Below are 20,335 nucleotides of genomic sequence, written 5' to 3' on the forward strand. Positions count from 1 at the left end.
CAGCCGGGAAGGAGGGAGGGAGGGAGGGAGGGAGGGAGTGAGGGAGAGAGGCAGCCGAGCGTCGGTGTGAAGGAGGTGAGTCTGTGGGCAGCAACAGAGGAGGAACCAGTCGCTGTCCAGTCAGCACCACCGCGCGGCCCAAATTCTAACCCAAGCAGCGATCTCATCTCGACATCGTGGATCCATGAGACATGTGACGTCCGTGCTTCATGTGTTGCCATTGGCTACGATCATTTTGGAGACTGGCAGTCGATCAGCTTGGTGGAAGGTCCGATCACATCTGGGAGGGAATGCGCTGATTTGTCGGACGCTCGCTGAGAGACGACAGGTGGCTTCTTACGTAACCGCGGCCGAGGATGGTGGCATGGTGGCTGCACTCACCTCTGAGATGAAGGCAACTTACTGGAGAAATGCCTAAGGGTCGAGATGGGCCTGAGCGACGACAAGGATCGCATTGTGATCAACGTGGGAGGGATCAGGCACCAGACGTACCGCAGCACCCTGAGAACCCTACCTGGGACCCGCCTGTCCTGGCTCGCCGAACCTGATGCGCCCAACCACTTTGACTATGACGCCAAGATCGAGGAGTTCTTCTTCGACCGCCACCCCGGCGTCTTCGCGCACATCCTCAACTACTACCGGACAGGTAAGCTGCACTGCCCCGCGGACGTGTGCGGACCCCTCTATGAGGAGGAGCTGGCCTTCTGGGGCATCGACGAGACAGACGTGGAGCCCTGCTGCTGGATGACCTACCGGCAGCACCGGGAGGCCGAGGAGGCCCTTGATAGTTTCGGCGGGGGGGGACTGTTGGACCTGGCCAACGATGATCCGGAGCCCGAGCAGGAGCACGGGGAGGACGACGTGGACGAGATGACAAGGAGGCTGGCACACGCTGACAACACTGATGCCAGGGGTGGAAGCCTGTGGAGCCGCTGGCAGAAGCACGTCTGGGCTCTGTTTGAAGACCCCTACTCCTCTAAATATGCAAGGGTGAGTTCCTCGGGTTCTAGAGGCGCGCGCTTTCATGCACAGCAGCGGCATGGCAGGGTTTTCTTTTACCAAAAAAAAAGCAAAAGTGACTGTCCATATGACTTCCTGATGGTTCACTCACATGCTCCTGCAAGGTCTCACCTTCTCAGATCTGATGATGTCACCTCATCAACTATTTATCAACACAAATGCGCTCTGCTTTTACTTTAGTTTTCTGGACTTTTCCTGCAACACTTTAACACACTACCCAACACTTAATGACAAAGATGAAAAATATGAACATTTTTATATTTTATTCCAAATATTAAACACCCAAATATATATAAAAAAGGAAATGGCAACATGCTATTATATTTTGTTAGAATTAATAGCTGACTATAAATTATTATTATTTAATATTATGTTGTCTGTTTATATTTGAACAGCTGGCTGTAGTCGTGGTGTCGTGACTTAAAGTACAAGTAATTTGAAATCCATCCATTTTCTTTTGTGTGTCTGAGGTTGGTTCGTGGGGGAAGCACTTGGGGCCCAGACTTTGTTCTCTCCAGCAACCCACTCCAGATCTTTTGGGGGAATTATAAGGTGGTCTGAGGCCAACCAAGACTCCTACTTGTGACATGTTCTAAGCACCTCACCAGGCAGGCGTCGCAGAGGTGTCGTAAATTAATGATGCTTTGCCTTTTGGCTCAGCTCTTTCTTCACTGTGACAGACTGATGACATGCACCATCTTTTCCTTGCTTGTGAAAAAGAGTCCAAAACACCTAAACTCCTCCACCTGGAGTCTCCTCTAAACTGGACCAGGGCCAACATCCTCACTGAGGCCCCCAAACTGAACTTCTGCCAGTACAATTGTAAAGAGAATGGGTTTGGAAGCCCCATCATCAGCTTGACTTCCCTGTTGAAAAGAGCCTTTGTATGCTTGGTTAGTTATTTAAAACAGCTTCTTGAGGTCATCTAGGCTCTGAAAGGAAACCAAGATTGAGATCTAATTCAATTCAGCCAAACACAACGCTGGTGCGATGACTAGTGACAACAAGGGAGACCACCGAGTGACCTTCAGTCGATACACTGGCCCGTAACCCACTTAGCACAAAAAGTCATTTGGATTTGTATTTCTTTTTAAACTCAACAGCAGCAGATCAACAGCATGCACTGCTTTCCTTTGTCAAATCCTATCTCCATAACACAGGCATGTGTGGGCAGACTGTTTAACTAGGTCAGCATCGCAGCAGGAAAGTAGATCTTTGGCAAAAAAAAAAAAATCCACATTTTAAAATCAGGTTCATATTTCAGGACCTTGTTATTGGCAGCTCTCCGTCCCAGCTTTGCTAATGAGACAAATTCACACCTCCATCACCCCCCGCCATGCTTCCCTCTCACCGACTGCAGTGCGCACTCGCTGCTCCAACAGCTGTAGCAGACTCATCGGTGTAATTAGTTACCGAGTCACATCCAGCAAGTCTAAACTATCTTGACACGATCTGGCTCTCGCAGCCGGCCGCCGAACCCCCACGCTCCTCTCTACAGATAAACATTTCCCACGGTTCCTCTCTGTCCTACATTTACAACAAAAGCGAAGGCTGGATTGGAAGAGCTGCACCAAGACGGCGAAGATTATTCATTACACCTCAGACCCTCAGTTAATTACAGACTCTCTTCACGGTGGATCCATCAGGAAAAACACTTGTCAGTCCACATCAGCGCAGGCCTGAGGTTTGCCATCAATTAGGCTGACAGTCACATTCTTCAGAGATCGATCAACAGATCATTTAGACGGTCAAATGGAAACAAAACAACATTTTCATCAGTGACTTAGAGACGTCGCTAAAATTAGCTGCTTCAGTCACATATACAGCGAAAAGTCCTTCTGCCAGAAGGATGATATAATCTGTCCATCTGGTCCTGGGTCTACCTCAGGAGGGACCCTGTCCGCCTAAATGCAGGTTGGAAAAAAAACATGCGCTGTAAACACGTTCTGAAGAGATGAAGACTACACTTTTGCTATGGCTATGTAGTCAGTATTCCAGTCATATATATATATATATATGTATATATGTGTATATATATATATATATATATATATATATATATATATATATATATATATATATATATGATTTATTCATACATATATGTTGCTTATATATTTGCTGAACCCCATTTAAAAATTCTATATTACATATAGGATTATTTATTTTCTTACTTCAATGTATATTTATTTCTGTACAGTAATGCCACATATATTATTTGACAAGTTTTGCTTTTATTGATATATTCTATTATTCCACATATATTTAGTTATATAAAAATAGTTAAACATTTGCATACAATACATATTGTCTTGTCTAATTTACATTTCTGTTTATGTTCTATGTTTCCCGCCATCTTAACTTATCATGGCACACGGCTGATTCCATATTCTAGTGTTTCTGACTCGTCATTATCGATGAAATGACACGCCAGATGACTTCTTCTACTCTTGATCACAGAGAAAAAAATAATTTATTATGTAATTAAGCATTCATTTTAACGTCTTGGAGTTAGCTACATGTAGTAATAATAATCCTGCATAGACAAGATAGTGTGGTTGAGTAGGAGTTTGTCCTATTTTCCCTCCTAAATGGAAATAAAAACAGAATTATTATTATCGTAACATCTCATTAAACTAAGTCATTATTGCTTGACGTCTTTGTTGAACCCAAACAAGGCGTCTCTACCACCTAAGACTGCAAACTGAGTCTTGTGTTTTACCGTTGCACCTTAACAACTGTATGATATAAAATCTCTGTGAGCAGAGAATATGCTGTTCAAAAATGGACCAGAAGCTCAGGGGAGTAACTCAGCAGTAATCAGAGTCGAGCCATTAAAAGATCAAGTGCGACACACTCGCTGCTCGACCCTGTCTCAGGAAGTGGACTTTTTTCAATGGCGATGTTTTTAGTACTTTGTTCAATGGCGTCGCTGGGCAAATCCCACCAGACCTGAATAAATGTTCTATAAAAGCAAAATTAATTTGCTCTGAATTCCCATCCAATGAAGTGCCAAGGCAACAAACAAACAAATATCTTAATACCAACTAAGGCGTCTGCTATGTTTCCACTCACAAAAGGCCACTACATGACTTTTTGCTGTTGCTGACTATATTTTTTGGTAGTATTTAATATTAAATAGTCTCTCACCATGGGGGACTGATTTCATGTCCCCCCTTTTTAATGGAAACCACAGTTGCACAAGGGTTTTGTTTGTTTGCTCAGATGTTCCGCTCCACTTGGTTTCCGGTTGAGTCTGAATAAGCTTGTGAGTGGCTGTTATGTTGTGTCTCACTCGAAATGGACTGACCATCCCTTTGCTTTTAGAGAATGTTGACCACCTTTAGTCAGGAACAGGGGTTGAGTTAAATGATAGACTCTCATCATATTCATCATTAAACTGTTGCAGTGCATTATGAGAGAGCCGACAACATATGAACTGTCAGAAAAGTAAATCAATGAAAGAAATGAATAATAAGTGTGCTATTCATAATACTGAGAACCACTGTCACCGTGAAGATTTGCGTCGTGGTAGTTGGGATTCACGGTGGTGTAGCACCACCATCATGCTTAACCGCTCTTCATAAAAATCAACATGCATAAAGCGAAAACTCAGCGCAGTCCACTCTCAGCGGAGAAGATGGATGAGTCGTACCAAATGTAATATGTAATTTAATATCAGCAAGCTGGTGCGGATCCATAGTGATGCGTGGAACATAATCACATCCTCTTTCACAAACAGATGCTAAATGTTGACGCCGTGCCACAGAACAAAGAGGGAAACCTGCCGTCAGAACAACGGCGCTCAAACAAACGGCTTCCCCCTCCGCGCAAACATGGACGGGAAACAGTCTTTTATGAGCTGCAGCGATTTCCTCCACACAATCCAATGAATGGACAGTGATGAGACGTGATGATCGGGGCCTGTTTTCTCTCTCTTGCTATGGCAACACAGTGAATGACTCGGGAGATGATTCTCCGCCTCCCTGTGGAATACTTCCTCGTGCCGAGACATGCTCACTCCCTGATTCATTCATTACTCCACCCAGCTACTTAACACTGATGTGCATTAGCTCCAGCAGATGCCTCACTTAGTGTCATAAAAACAAGCTGGTATCGATAGAACTTTGTGATTTATAAAGAATCTGTCTTCCCCGGCTCTCTCTCTCTCCACTGTCCAACTATTATAAAGTATCGATCCCACGCTCCCTTCGGACCTATGGCTTATATCTGTTTCCCCACTATCGAAAGACAGTGAAGTGGCTGGATGGTATCTCATCCTGCAAACCACTATGATCAGAGGAGGATAAGACCGAGACAGGGTTGCAATCAATAGACAAGAGAGAACACTGCATCCGCTACACCCGCGTTGTGAACGTCAGAAATATCCCACCCCAAATCTCATGAAATGCGATCGTCTGGTCAATACGCAATGAAAGCTGAAGTAGCTCACGTCCATTAAGCACAATATAAGAAACATGTGCGGCCGCCGGAGCGTTGCGACAACCTTGTGGTGATCAGCTGGTCGGAATGACCGAAGGGAAGAGCCCCCGCTAAATTTAGTCGCCAGGTCGGCAACGACGTCCTGTCTTTCGCAGCTGCAGCTAGCTCTCTGTAATTCTGCATGGAGCCTGCCCTTGAAAATGCCGTGACCTTGAGATAGAGCCAAGAGAGGGAGGAGGGAGGAGGGGGAAATCATGTGGAGCACACATTGATTGTCTGCCTCATAATGGTACTTGTGAATCAAGAGCTGAGAAAGGAGGTGTGTCGCTGCAACTGCTGATTCAGACAATAAATTAAATACACTATGTCCTGGAAAATGCTTTATTGCGCTCAGTCGCTGCACAGGATTGGCGCTGCTGGTTGTATCAGAGCACATTTACGCGCTTAGCGGCCTAAAAATGATGCCTTGGGAAAGTGTTTCTAGAAGGGGAAAGTCACCTGGTTGTGGAAGGAAGTGGAGAGTGAAATCTCATGAAGTGAAATGACAGTCATGATCCCTTTTCAATGTGTACCAGCCAATTCTTAAACAGTGAGTGATTCACTGTGAGTATTTCGGGCAACTTACATAGGTAAGCTACGCATTAGCTCCTTGTTTATTTATATTTATGACTGGTCTGATCATTTTCGACCAAGAATACCTCTATAAATGGCTGTGTGCTTTTCTTCGCATGTGCAATGAGTTGACACCATTCAGTACTAGCCTTCTGTGAACTTGCGCCCAAGGAAGTTGGGTACAGCCGTTCAAGAATCTGGGGACTTGATAGCAAGTGAGAGAGGGCTCAATCAGAGCGGCAGCTCCTCCGCACTGAGAGAAGCCAGCTGAAGGGCTTTGGTCACGCGCGAGGGCGGCTTCTGGACGCCTCCCTGGTGGGGTGTTCTGTGTAGGCTGTGTTGGAGCGAGACCAACTGCAGACCCAGGACACAGTGGAGGGATCGTTATTTTGTGTGTCAACACAAGCGCTAATGACGTATTTTGGGAAAAGATGGTTTGGGCCTCTTTTGGGGAAGAACAAAAGATAATGGATGGAGAGGGAGACATTTATATTTATTACAGGTGATAATTTACATCTTAAACCAGCCAGCAATAAAAAGAGCTGATGAAGTCTTTTAATATCCCAATATAATATTTACCTTTAGGATTGTAGATTTTCTTTTTTTTTATTCAGTTATATTTTACTTTTCTGACACTAGAAGAAAGAATATAGGGGACAAGCATTTGATCTAATTTCACACAGTATGTTTTTATTCTTTTTTTGCTATAATTTAATGATGCATTTGGTTCCAGGAGCAAAATTGTATTAATTCCGTCTGTTCTGAGCACATGACACCATCACAACAACCAGAGAGTCTAACTGTGTATGTCATTAAACATAGTTTACTTAAATTGTAACTTAAATTTTGAATATTGGTGACACTATGAATTAAAAAAAAAAAAAAAAAAAAAGTAAGTAGATTTGCTCCGACCCCTTAAATGCAGGCACTGTGGCCCCATTTCAGTCACGTCTGTTCTAATGTATTATAGAAATGAAGAAGGGCAATGAGATGGTCTTCAGTAATGGACACCTGCCGAAGAATTCCTTTTGATTGAAAAGCATTTTGATGTTCCTAACCAAATCCATTACACTTACAGATCCTACCAGATCTAGTGTCATTGCACGCTCACAAAAACATGTCCGTTGGGCTTTTGTTCTTGCATGTATGTATATTATGGTTTCATTCTCCCCCCTCTCTCTCTGTCCTTGCCCCCTCCCATTTTTGTCTCCGCACCCTCTGCACTCCTCCTCAGTGGGTGGCTCTGGCCTCACTCTTCTTCATTCTGGTGTCCATTACCACTTTCTGCCTGGAAACCCACGAGGCTTTTAACCCCATCATCAACCGCACCGATGTGGAGTTGATAGACAACGTCACGGTGGAGCACACCTACCAGGAAACAGAGACCGCCGCCTACCTCACGTACATCGAAGGCGTTTGCGTCGTGTGGTTCACTTTTGAATTCCTCATGAGAATAACGTTTTGTCCGAACAAGTTTGATTTCATTCGGAATGCCCTCAACATTATCGATTTCGTGGCCATCCTGCCCTTCTACCTGGAGGTGGGCCTGAGCGGGCTCTCCTCCAAGGCAGCTAAGGACGTCCTCGGTTTTCTCAGAGTGGTGCGTTTTGTCAGGATTCTGCGTATTTTCAAGCTGACGCGTCACTTTGTGGGCCTGCGCGTGCTGGGCCACACGTTGAGGGCCAGCACCAACGAGTTCCTGCTACTGATCATCTTCCTTGCTCTCGGTGTCCTTATCTTTGCAACCATGATCTACTACGCCGAACGAATCGGAGCTAACCCAAACGACCCTCGAGCCAGTGAGCACACGCACTTCAAGAACATCCCAATCGGCTTCTGGTGGGCAGTGGTGACCATGACCACGCTCGGATATGGCGACATGTACCCTCAGACGACATCTGGAATGCTGGTGGGAGCTTTGTGCGCCTTGGCTGGCGTGCTGACCATCGCCATGCCTGTCCCCGTAATTGTCAACAACTTTGGAATGTATTACTCACTGGCCATGGCAAAACAGAAACTACCAAAGAAGAAAAACAGGCATATCCCTCGGGCACCACAACCTGGTTCTCCTAACTTCTGCAAATCCAGCATCAGCTCACAACATCCAAGCCCCATCGCTCACGACGACGTTTTCGAGATTAAGTTTCAAGGTAAGTCATGCTGACAAATCTGAGTGATACGTGCTTATAACTTGCTGAGAATCTTGGGGAGGCTACTTAGCAAGAACCCGGCGGTAGTTTGTAGGCTGTCTTGTGAACTACATATCTGCCTCAAGGAAAGCGTAGTTTGCGAACCAACAACTAAAAAGTAGCTATACTTTTCCTTATAATACCCACTTAACTCAGTGTTAAACAAATCAATATGTGGTGTAAATATGATAATTGCCTACCAAAAATATGCATGACCCTAGTGCTGAGAGAGCATACAGAGACCAAGACTATGAGGGACCTCGAGACCAAGACCAATGAAAGGGGCAGGACAAAGACCAAGACAAAACTGAATACAGAACATCCAGAAATTTACTTCACAGTTCTGTTTTCAGACTGGAGTCGCCCCTCATTCTCAGTCTCGATTCCAACTTGATCCTCGAAGTCCAGATCTTTGTACGTTACAGTCTCATGGGCAGAGGTTGTTGTGACGTGCTTGTTATGTACTGTATATACATGAGCACTGCCGTGTGGGCGGAGCCTCTATTGGCAGTACTTTTAGTGTTTTGAGCCTTGCCTTAAGTCCTGGAGAGCGCAGTTCATTACACAATAGTGCAGAGTGTGCGACTTGTGCGTACGAATCGGAAAATGCGAGTCGTTCTCAGAAATGTCTAGTGTCACAGACCCAAACAGTAGGTTGGAGTCAGGGTAAAAAAAAGTACACTTGTTGCAATGTGAAATGTAAATATAGTTTAACCACCAGCGAATTACAGCCTAATCTAATTACGATGTGTAATCCTACTACATGCTGTTGGAGTCTCCCCAACACTGTTTGTTGACTCATCATAACAGCCACATTCTTCTCCGGCCTCATTGTTCCCACACTTCAGATCAGATGATGACTTGGGAATGAGAGTACAGCCAACAGATTCCCACAGAACAATCAAGAGTAGAATTATTAAAAAAGAAAAAAAAGCATTGAACAGTGAATAGAAGAATAGCAGCAGCCTGTGAGTAATCGTGTTATTGATTCACAATGAATCACACATCTTCCCTTTGAGGAATAAAAGTCCATGATAAAACACATCTGCGATGTGAAGACCACTTAATTTCTCAGTTCCTCGGGCAGCGTGACCATGAATACACTCTGACCTCAGAGCTGCCCACCAACAGCAGTTGAATGTAAACATCAGTCTGCCTGAAGGATTAGCTTTGTCAATCCCCCTGCGTGTGTCGGCCATCACTGTACAAGATACACATGGTTGTGTTTTTTGATCCCACTTATTCCGTTCTACTGAAAATAGCTGTCTGTGTTCATGTTTGCTTTTAAGTGAACTAGACATTAATGTTATGGCGCATTCTAGCTGCTGTAGTTGCTTCGAAAATTTTAATATTTTAGGAAATTGGGAAATATATGAACAATAAGGGAGCCCTTACACTGCTAGTGCGAGGCAGAACCCTGCAGATATGATGATCTTTGCTCATGAACATCTTTGGTCATTGGAGACTGTCTTTTTAAAATTCATTTTGATTCTAGCAACACTGTGTAGTAATAGCGCTGATATTACAATTCTGAAGAAATGACCAAAAAACATTCTCAAATCCTTGTTAAATCGTGTGAATACTGCAGAAAAAAAAAAAATTTCATGGTAACTTTTGGGTCTTGAAATTTCAAGGTTTTATATTGTGCTGGTATCCAGATTTGTTTTCTGTCCTCCTTTGTTCTCTCAAGACTCCAAGCTGAATGGTGAAGCTGCGAACGCCGCTCTAGCCAACGAAGACTGCCCTCACATAGACCAGGCCATATCTCCAGAGGAGATCTTCAGCCCCAGTGAGAGAGAGCGGCCGTGCTTCCTGGTCACTACGGCGGAGCGCCCCAACCACACAGGGGGGAGAGTGAGGAGGGGTACGTACAGTAACAGCCAACTTCAGGCCCCTGTAAGACACTGACACTATGTAGACCGTAGACAGACTTTGTTTTTCCTCGTCTCTTTAACTGAGTGTTTCACCTCAGACTTAAAACACACACACACACACCTCCTCATACTTTCACAGCAGCTGCTTCTCCTCAGTCATTCCTATGGGAATTGTAAATATTCCAGTGACATCTGTAAAAACCAAGCACAATCACCACAAAATGTCAATAGCAATTGTCTACATCTACATAGTATATTTTTTGATACCATGCATTATGTAATACCTTAATTTGTTTATAAGCAACAAAGCTATTTTCAATATTTATATGATCTAGAATGTGTTGTCTTACAAGAAGAGTATCGATGTGCTATGTGTGTACAACGTCTTTAATGATAAATACCATGTGGGATCTTGAGTACATTGACCATAACGGTGCATGAAGTGTCTTGCCGATGGGTGCTATCAGTATGGTGATGGAGCACAACACCAAAGCGGGTAGAAATGAGCATTATACATGTTTACCTAACAGACATTCCCTAATAAAAATGATTCTTCAGAACATTCCCAAATCAAATATATCAGCCTCCAGGTGTGCAGAGAGCAAGCACAGAAACGGCCATCATTGGAAGTAGCTGTAGCAGATACATATGGTTTTGTTTTTTCTGCCAGGTTTTTGGGATTTAAATGTATTTTGAGCACTGAAAATTGTGTTTCATTTATTACAATTTTCTCTTTTATTTTAAGGAACAAGGCACACACAAAAAGGATAAATGAAAAAACGTTTAGCGTTGGACAAGTAATGAATATTGAAAATGTTCAAAATAAAATTCTTTGTTGGCTGTCAGAAACATTTTTACCGTCCATCAGTTTTTTAGTATTACTCAGGCTTTATTAGGGGTGAGGCATAAATAAAGTCAAAGGGCCACTGCTTTGCCGAGATCACCTGTGATTCACCAAAAATGGGTGGTTATGACGTGAATTGTCGCAGTGCCACCCAAAAAAGATGGAGAAAAAGGCAATAAATACATTATTTGGCCTGTTAATCTGATTATTTAATTTACAATTCAATTTGTGTGGTTTTAGATAAACAACAACAGCAAAAAATGATATATAAATGCCTTTTTACTGTACATAGCTATGAGATTAGTAGCAGTCCCTGCTATACTACGCTTAGATAAACATTCCACCCTCAGATCTTGACTCAGTGCTCAACTGAACTTGCTTAAAATACTCTTCTCTGTGCTCAAAACACGTTTTTTTATTCACTCAAATACCTGGAAGAAAAAAAACGCTGTGCCTAGGATTGAGTCACTCCAGTGTTCTACTCCAAACCATTCCAGTACCACCCTGTGCATGCTGTTGTACTCCAAATGCACACGATGCATGAGGGATATTTTAACCTGTCTGGAATCCGTGTTTACCTGTTTCTTGGGAGACAAAAACAAGAAAGCAACAGGTGTAGACGTGCGAGGAGCACCAAAAACATTTTGTCAATGATTGCGTGCTGCCGTGTACTCAGAACGTTCTCTGTTTTTCAACTAAAGGTTATGAAAAGCCTTGGAGCCTTAACAGCATGTCTGGCATGAGCGGGGATGCCTCTGGAGTGTCCTCAGTGTCCGCCCTGCCCTGCAGCCCACCCTGTCTAATGCAGCACTCACATTCTCCCATCCCATCCATTATGTAGCATGGTTGAGTAGCAGACACAATGCCATTGGAAGGCCAGTCCACGCCACTCCTCTTTATCTTTACTGTCAGATTTTAATTTTTGACTTGCCTTTCACTCCTGCTCTCTCATCTTTATTTACTTGTTATTTTTCTGGAAAAGTGAAAATGCTCTTCCCAAGTCTTCTCCTTGGGTGTGTCATCATATTCCTGAACAAACATACTGGCACATGCCACTCTGCATGGGTCACCTCAGTTTTGCAGACGAAGCACTGTTCTACTTCTACCGCAGGCTGATGCCACTCTTTCCTTCTGTTTACTTCATTGCCTGTTGCTCTGTTGCTTTTGATCTCACACACTTTGAGTTTGTATGATTTGCTTTCGACAATTCTGCGAGAGAATCTTTCAAAAGATGTAACCCCCGCTGAGACGATGCTGGACATTACATTGCTTTTCAAACATATCCGGGAGATACCATTGCCAGCTGTTAAGGATCTGCTCTTAAGTGCTTTGGGTGTTGCAAAGTAGAGAAGTTACGAAAGAGCAATCCAGGCAAGAGTCACGAGTGGCCAGCAAAAAGAGGAAAAAAAAACATGATGCCATTAATGTTTAGTGCAATATGGAGGTGATGACAATTCATTTGATACTAGTGATGAACTCATCTGTTGTCAACAGAACAGAAACTGTTTGTTCATTTGCATGAACTGCATGAGAAATTCTGTTTAACAAGAAGCTAACTGTGTTGCAGTACTTGTAAAAAAAAAAGACGAAAAAAAATCGTTTCTTTTGGAAGCTTCAAAAGCTTTGTCATCTTTATGCATTTTTGAGACAGCTTTACAAGAGACTCAGTCATAGCAGAGATTTTTATGTAGCTGCCATTCTTTGCCTTTCCCCAATTTCAGAATTATTTTTCACCTTCGAGTGGGGCGTCCGGTTGGAAAAGTTCACTTGAAAAATCTGTTACAGTGTCACCTGGTCGAGCATTTTTTTAAATATATATACAGGCATTTTCGCTCATATTTAAAGTTCGCAGCCAAAAAAGTGGCAGGAATCACCAAACAGAGGTGCCTTCAAACATGGAAAGGCAAAACAAAAGTAACAAGTGCTCTCCCTGTGTAGCATTTATACAAGCTCATGATAGTGTAACGGAGGCTTGACTTTAATAGGCGCGGCTCTGCACTACTGTTGTACCCACATTAAACATTAGATTGCTGTTCATATTGATAAGATACAAGTAGGTGTTAGTCAAGTTTATAGTTGGACAATATGTCATGTACAGCAAATGGTGATGAAGAGGGGGATTTTTTTGAATAGTAGCATACAGACATACATCGCCATCAGTTATGGTGAAAACTGGAGAGGAAAGGGTTTGAAGCAGCTTAGTGGGTGTGAGCAAAGGTTGCTGAGGCAAGTATGGAAGGGAGATATGCAATATACTGCGGATGAATCGGAGAAAGATAACGGCCATTGAGGCTTATTGACCAGTGGACTCCGGCAGGAGATCAGCGAAGAGAGTGGAGGTCACTACCACAGTTAAAATACAGACCAAGCTCAAGGAAGCCAGAAGAATAAAACTCAACAGAAAACGTTTTCCACCACCATTTTGGTGCACTGAATCTGCGTTGAGTAGATCATACACAAAGCAAAGAAAGTGGCCCGATTAAAATCTGACAAAACGTCTGTGTAGATATCAAAGGATTTTTCCTTTAAGTCACAGTCAACCAGAAGACGTGTCAGGTGATCTATTATATCATAAAATATCCTTCACATTTACGTCTAATAGTCCGAACTGATTCGGCAGGAAGAGTCGGTGGCGTTGGAGCTGATGGGTGGAGTGACAATTTAAGATCTTTGGGAGGCTGAGAATCCAGGCTAGCAGCCTTGTCTGATGGGAGCAGATCAGATAAATAACAATGAGCTATCTTTGGTGTGGAGCGGAAGCCACCAGGGAAGCAAAAGCAGTGAAAAAATACTATTACTTCCTCATTGCTTTCAACTGCATTAACGGTACATCTAGTCAAAGGTGTCGAACGCAAACCAAATTACATTTCCTGTTGAATTAGGAACATTTTGCTGCTAAACTTTGGCTCAAAACTTGTTAGCAGTAGTGAGATTTTGTAAGCAAATAAAAATGAACATTTTTTTGAATATACTTGGAAGTGAGAGTAAAATACATGACTTGTTTAAAGTGTAATCTATTGGCCCAGTAACATTTCAGATTTCCTAGTAAGCAGAACAAAGCAACCACAATGAAAACAGTGACAGTCGAGGGGCGGCAACAGAGCCCTGGGGAACTCCATGAGTTGAGTATATATATAATGGGATATATTATATAATGAAGGGCTAAATTAAAAAAAAATTGAAACAGTAAATAACTGTTGGATTCTAATGCTAAATATGAAGCCGGTGACCTTGACTCCTCCCACTTAGTCAGCATCTGGGTTATACCTTGTAAAAATGTAGCCAAAAACATGCAGCGCCTTGGAATAACAGATGACAAACCAGTGTATGCATTGAGTGAAAAGCACAAGTCACATCGATTATCAAGCACAAATTGCGACACCTGTCAGGCACATAGTCAGAGTAGGCTTCCATTGGGATTCACACAAAATTCAAAAATAGAGTGCATCCGAGAAATAAAAGACGGGCGCAAGGACGTCTTTTTTGCTGAGTGTATTAACTTGGGATTACAAAGCACAAAAAAATAAAAAAAAAGACAAAAGTCAACCACAGAAAAAGCAGCCATCAGTGACCAGGTGTTGTCCGGACTCCTGCAGTTTGTACGTCTTATGATGGAAAAGATCAATACTGTTACTGTTCCACATGTATTGATACTGTCCCAGTTATTATGCACAAATGTTTCAGGGCACTTTACCAGTTTCTATGGGGACAAATCAGAAATGTCACAAATTTCTAGATGATATTCAAGTATAGCAACTCATCCTAAGTTTTGTTTTTGTTATTGGTAGAAATTTTCAAGTCATGTCTATTGTGGTTGTTATTGGACGTTATCTATTTAAAAACAAAAAAAAGAGGAGGAGAAGAGAATAACCCTGTAAAGAATCAATGTGGGAAGGTGCAGGTGAAATGTCAAGTGGGGGAGAAAAAAAACAATTATGGGATGTCGGTCTTCTTGGGGAAAGGTAAATGCATGTATTTTACATTTATGCAAAAGAAAAGTATTCAAACAAAAAGATGTAAATATACAAGATCTTGCATGAAATAAATTTTGTACTCAATGAGCAATTAGACTGTGTTTTTTTTTCCCACAGCACATGCATACACGCGACCTCCGCCGTGCTAGCAAACTAGCAGTACATTCAACGGAACATTTGTTTCTTGTGTGTATGAAAACAAAGGGCTAGGCAGGCGGAGCATGTTGACTCAAGTATAGCGACGCATGACAGTGACCGATCGACTCTTCATCAACCCGTTGAACGACAGCATGACTGGGCATGTGTATTAACCGAGTGGGAGTCCAACCTCTGCACACAGACAACACGTCCTTGTCTGATGCCTTGGCTCAAGCATGGGGCGCACATGGTAACCCTGCTTTACCATGAGGAACTAACGGAGCACATTTTCTTTCCTCCGAGTCATTTCACCTCCAGAGGTTTGCACCATCGCCATCATCACCAACGTTATACATGGTGTGTGTAATAATTTCTTTTTGTTATTGTTTTTTTTTTATATGTTTATAGAGAACCAGCGACAGCACCGGAGCAGACAACCAACTGAGTCAGTTTGTGTTATGAACCATGGTGTACCAACCACTATGTGTATGACCCATAATGGCCCATCACCCACCTGATAGTGCTGTAGCATTGTTGTGTGTATTACTTAATATATTTTTTTTTTTCAATGGGTGTGTGACAGTGACAACCTGTACATCACAAACTCAGCATAGATGTAGCACTGAGGACGTTTTGTTGTCAAGCCTTATGTAGCTCAGTATCTGTGACTGGTTACTGTGTTGTAATTTGTGTGCCTATTTTTTGTGTGTGCCAGTGCTGTAAATATGCTTTCTGTGTGGTAAAGTTGTGTGTACCAATGTTTTTTGAGTGACCATCAAATATTTGTGTGCTTCTTCTGTTGAAAAAAAAAAAAAAAAAAAAAAAAGGATCACCTGATATGAGAGATAGCCGACACACATTGTTAACTTTGCACTGTCATGGTCACGTTTTGTAGACTTTTGCACTTTTTTGCACCAGTGAAACTTTTGACATTCCTTTCAAATGATTATTGCATCTCACAGGTAGCGTTCACACAAAGAAACGGCTCCCTCTTTAGCTTCACAAATGATCCATTGGCAGGTTAGAGACGGAACAGGAGTGTCACGTTAATCGCTTATTTTCAGGATTTATAAGAGGCAATCGAACAACGAGTTCCAAACCAAGCCTTGTGGCCTTTTGTTTATTTGGTGGCCTGGATATTCAAAACAAGCCGCACAAACTGCAATTTCAATAGGTTTTCAGGAGTCAGAAAAATTCAGAATTTCATGTATTTTAGTGGCTTCAGTTTTTACACGGGTTTATTAATATATGAACTAATCTGTAAAAGTGCCCTATATGATGTTTAAAATATCTGGAAGGAATAGATGTGTATGTACTATAATTAAAAAATACTTCGTGTTCAGTTTTAGCAGAGACTAAATGATTCATCGTCACTTGAGGAAGCATTGGTTTCCTTCAAAACATTTTCTAATTTTGGTGGCCTTGTTGAAGGCCCCCAGAATCAGTTGTGAAAAACACAACACAACACTCAAATAACAGTTAAATATGAGATGAGTTTAGAGGTTACAAGCAATTCATTGTGCGTGCAGCGTATTTATGCGTAGTTTGTTCATGGTGTGGTTTAACCTTGAAGAAATTTAAAATAAACTTCACAGATTCCTATATTACACATCAGCTTATTATCCAGCGTCTTAGAGAGGACAATAGGACGTGCAAGAGCAAGGGTGAGCACCGTTTTCTGAACTCAGGGCCCATCCACTCTGGATTGGGAACACTTTGGAATTGGAGCTGGCTGTCATTGTCAAGTACAAATGTCCATGCACATAAAGACGAAAGTGAGCAGATACTGATGGACAAGTTCTTCTATCTACTTATCTGACTTTGGCAATGCAAAACACACAGGATGTGTAGAAAAACAAATTATAAAAAATAATAAATAAAAGTAATCTTCATAATCTTAGTAAAGATTTCATGGGAAAAACTTCTGGCTGATCTGGAAAGAAAGGACATTTCACTTTGACTGAATGGTAAAGGGGAAAGCATTTCTTAGCCAGCAGTACATTAACATCATCACTTGGATGAAGTTTTTCTATTATCATTTTTTAATGACAGTCACGCAGAACAGTCATTGTACCTACACAATAGTCTCTTGTACTAAATAAATATCAGCATATTGTAAAATTCATCCAGGACAAGTGCCTATGTTGAGAAACATATTCTGTCTAGTTAAGGATAAAATCATGGATTCATCCATTGCTTCTTTAAAACACATTAAAACACTCAAAAAGGCAACACTGGCCCCACCACTGATAGGTTTGTGACTGTTGTGTGAAAAAGTTAGCGTTAGAGGACCAACTTTTGAACCAAACACACTGCCAACAAACATGCTGAGATCAGCATCAGGTACAACACATCTACACACGCGCCAGTGGGGCCCATCAGTCAAGGATAATAAAAAAAAAAAAAAAAGGACAATACCCTGGAGGCAATTGATGTGCCATCTATTGTGATTTCAGAATGTATGTGTTTTGAACACTGTGCATTTTGTGGCTAGTTATCCGAGTGAGGTGTTCCGTGATCGTTCCGATCAGTTTGTTGTTTAGGGACAGTATATTTTTGTGTCCATTCTGACTAATACAATACGAACTTGTACAATAAATAGCAATGAATAAAAGGAAAATAACACAGACGTTATTATCTTCTCAGTGAGTTTTTATTTAAAAAAAGATAAAAGTGACTAATTTGACTCTCGGGTACACACATAATTTGCATAATGGAATTCAAAAAGGTAAATACATTGCAGATAGATTATCAATACACTGTGCCCTAGACCCGCAGCTGACCCCCGAGTGCTGCAGTGCGGATCTTTGCGGCCAGAACTTGCAAGATGGGCTGAAAACTTTTCCCAGGTGACATTATGCATGAGAGGTGACAAAAAGCCCAAGTCAGCTTAAAACTATTGCGGCTGCAGGATGGTCCACGATTGGCGGAGTCATAAAAATGAAAATAAAACACTCTCTTTATATACACATGACATGAGGTGAATCATGACACCAAGGGTCGACATCAGTGATTGACAGGCGCTTGACACTCAAGATCACGGCTATAAAACTGTTGACACAGGACATTCGGGTTGCGGCCGCAGTCAGGCTCATCCCTCACATGATCTATATGCTTGGGTTCAACACGGCGAACATGGCAGGAGGACCTGAAGCTATTGCTGGGCCATGTCCTGCAAAGCCCCAAGCAACAATCATGTCCATCAAAATGACGACTGGTCGGAGAAATGATGGCCTCTGTCCACACTAAACATAATTCAAACACTGGACAGTATTTATGCCGGCAGACACACGGGCCTGCGGCGTCAGTGCCGAGACAATTCTGCAGAGAAAAATAACTATCCAAAGCACTTAAATTAAAATGATAAAAGCTGCTTTAAACAATCTTTTTCATAAAACCTGCACTTCCAACCCCTCCCCCATATAAAATATAGCCGCGCTGCTACTGGAGTGGACTTTGGTGTTCATCAGTCCCAAGAGAGCAAAGTGCCATGGAGTGTCCAGCTCCGCAGCCTATCAGGACAGGTCTGACACCAGAAATGAGCTGCGGCTCAAAGACGTCCGTCTCTGAACCGTTTCCGCACATCCCGTGCTCGTTCCAGCCCCAGGAGAAAAGACGCCCACCTGAAAAGGATTGGGGTCACAGGTCAGTGACGCTGACAAAAAAGACACACACCTGAAGCAATAGCTAAAATGAGAAGGGGAAGACAGGACTGGAGAAGAAGACAAACACGTCCACACTGGACCTCCCACCCTCTCTGTTCCCACACTCACGCTGGGGTAGTGACAGAGGCTCCCTTGCTCTTCACAGCTGGTGAGCTTGTCACGGGTGTGGTCAGGTCTGCATCACGGAGACACGTGCCATGGCAACACAGTTACCTAATAAGCCCCATTACCATGGCAACAGAAGCGAGCTTGCTTTCTCAAGGGTAACACATCTCCAAGCGCTCCCATCCTGCAATTGTGTGTCTTCCATGCTGTGTCTTTTCATGCATTTCACTGAGCACTGTTTTTTCTTGCGCTTATATGCTTTCTTTTTTTCTCATAAAAAAAAATCGACAAGGATTCAGACGCACTCACCGACACACAAGCTTTTCCCAATGAAGGAGTCATGCCAGCAGCTGATGTCAGAGTGACATACTGCCAGCCATGCCTTATGCATTATAAGCAAGAGTCCAGTCAAAAGATGTCGTCATAAATACAGAGAGTCTATCTCTGATAAAGGTGGTTGGTAAGATTTTTTGTGGCTGAATTTTGTATTTTGTTCAGCCGCATTTGATCCTGGGCCTTCACTGAATGGCGTACGGAACATCAGTGTTTCCATGGCAACATTGAGCTGCACACTATTCTGCACAACGAAAGAAATGCATCTAAATCCTTTTTGAAAAAAAAAAAAAAAATCACATCCATGTTTTTGGAAGTGTTAATGAAGTGTCAAAGTAGAAAGTGACAGCGAGAAGTCGCACATTTCAGGTTCAGTCAAACACCTGTTTTGCCATTAACACACCTTTTTCTCGGTAGATTGGACGAACCATCTCGTCTCCTGGTTCTGATCTCTGCTATTGAATTTTATAGATGACGGCGGAGGCCTGGCTCAGGTGTACTTGGGCGACGATTGAACCAGCAACAGATATCATGAGCAGCATGCAAAGCTCTCGGTTCCTTTCCGCCTGACCTACTTCAGCACCAGAAATAGCAACACTCAGGTCTCTGTTTCAAATCTAGTTTGGCTACTTCACTTTTTCTGGCCACCGTGCCACGGACTGTGAGGAGGACGAGAGCAGAAGGAATTGGACCTTTGGACTCGTCTACCTGTAGGACTACTGCTCAGTGTCACAGCTAAACATCAAAGATGGCTTCAATCCCTCAAAAAAAAAAAAAAACCCAAAAAATGTTCAGGAGGCTAAGGTCAGTCTAGACCAGAACCTCCCGTCACAGGAACAGCTTCTTCCCCTCAGTTGTTGTTTGTGTGTTATTTAATTTAATTTTTTTATTTTATAATTTTTTTTATTTTATTTATTTTATTTTATTTTGTTGACAGCACTTTATTCCAAAGCACTTTCCCAGTTGGTGGGATCCCCGCTGACCGTGGCAATAAAGTTGATTCTGATTGTGATTCAATTACAGTGAATATTGTTTCCTTCTTTTTGTGACATCTTCTGCTCCATTTTGTTGCAGAAAAATGGGTCCAGTGCTGAAATCTTTGCGTCAAAATTAGACGTTTGAAAGTGTTGACAAAAGC

General features: G+C 42.5%; 2 protein-coding genes across 4 annotated transcripts in view; one reads left to right on the top strand and one right to left on the bottom strand.

Annotated features, from left to right (window-relative positions):
* Positions 1–20,335, bottom strand: part of sergef (secretion regulating guanine nucleotide exchange factor) — a 36,419-nt gene that overhangs the window by 10,035 nt on the left and 6,049 nt on the right. The window lies entirely within an intron of this gene.
* On the top strand, positions 51–20,214 carry kcnc1b (potassium voltage-gated channel, Shaw-related subfamily, member 1b). 3 transcript variants are annotated; one of them, XR_008416540.1, is made up of 4 exons: positions 51–990; positions 7,310–8,225; positions 9,955–11,102; positions 11,143–11,835. XR_008416540.1 is itself a non-coding variant. In XM_053885582.1 (4 exons), exons 1-4 carry the CDS (start codon positions 427–429, stop codon positions 11,821–11,823), a joined length of 1,794 nt encoding a protein of 597 aa, XP_053741557.1. In that variant the 5' UTR covers positions 51–426; the 3' UTR covers positions 11,824–20,214. The 3 variants fall into 3 exon arrangements, 2 of the variants coding, with proteins under 2 accessions (XP_053741557.1, XP_053741558.1); XM_053885582.1 differs by having other exon boundaries at positions 9,955–10,128; positions 11,684–20,214; XM_053885583.1 differs by lacking the exon at positions 11,143–11,835 and adding an exon at positions 15,503–20,214 and having other exon boundaries at positions 9,955–10,128.

Source organism: Synchiropus splendidus, chromosome 14 (assembly GCF_027744825.2).
Source record: "Synchiropus splendidus isolate RoL2022-P1 chromosome 14, RoL_Sspl_1.0, whole genome shotgun sequence".
Taxonomy (NCBI): Eukaryota; Metazoa; Chordata; class Actinopteri; order Syngnathiformes; family Callionymidae; genus Synchiropus; species Synchiropus splendidus.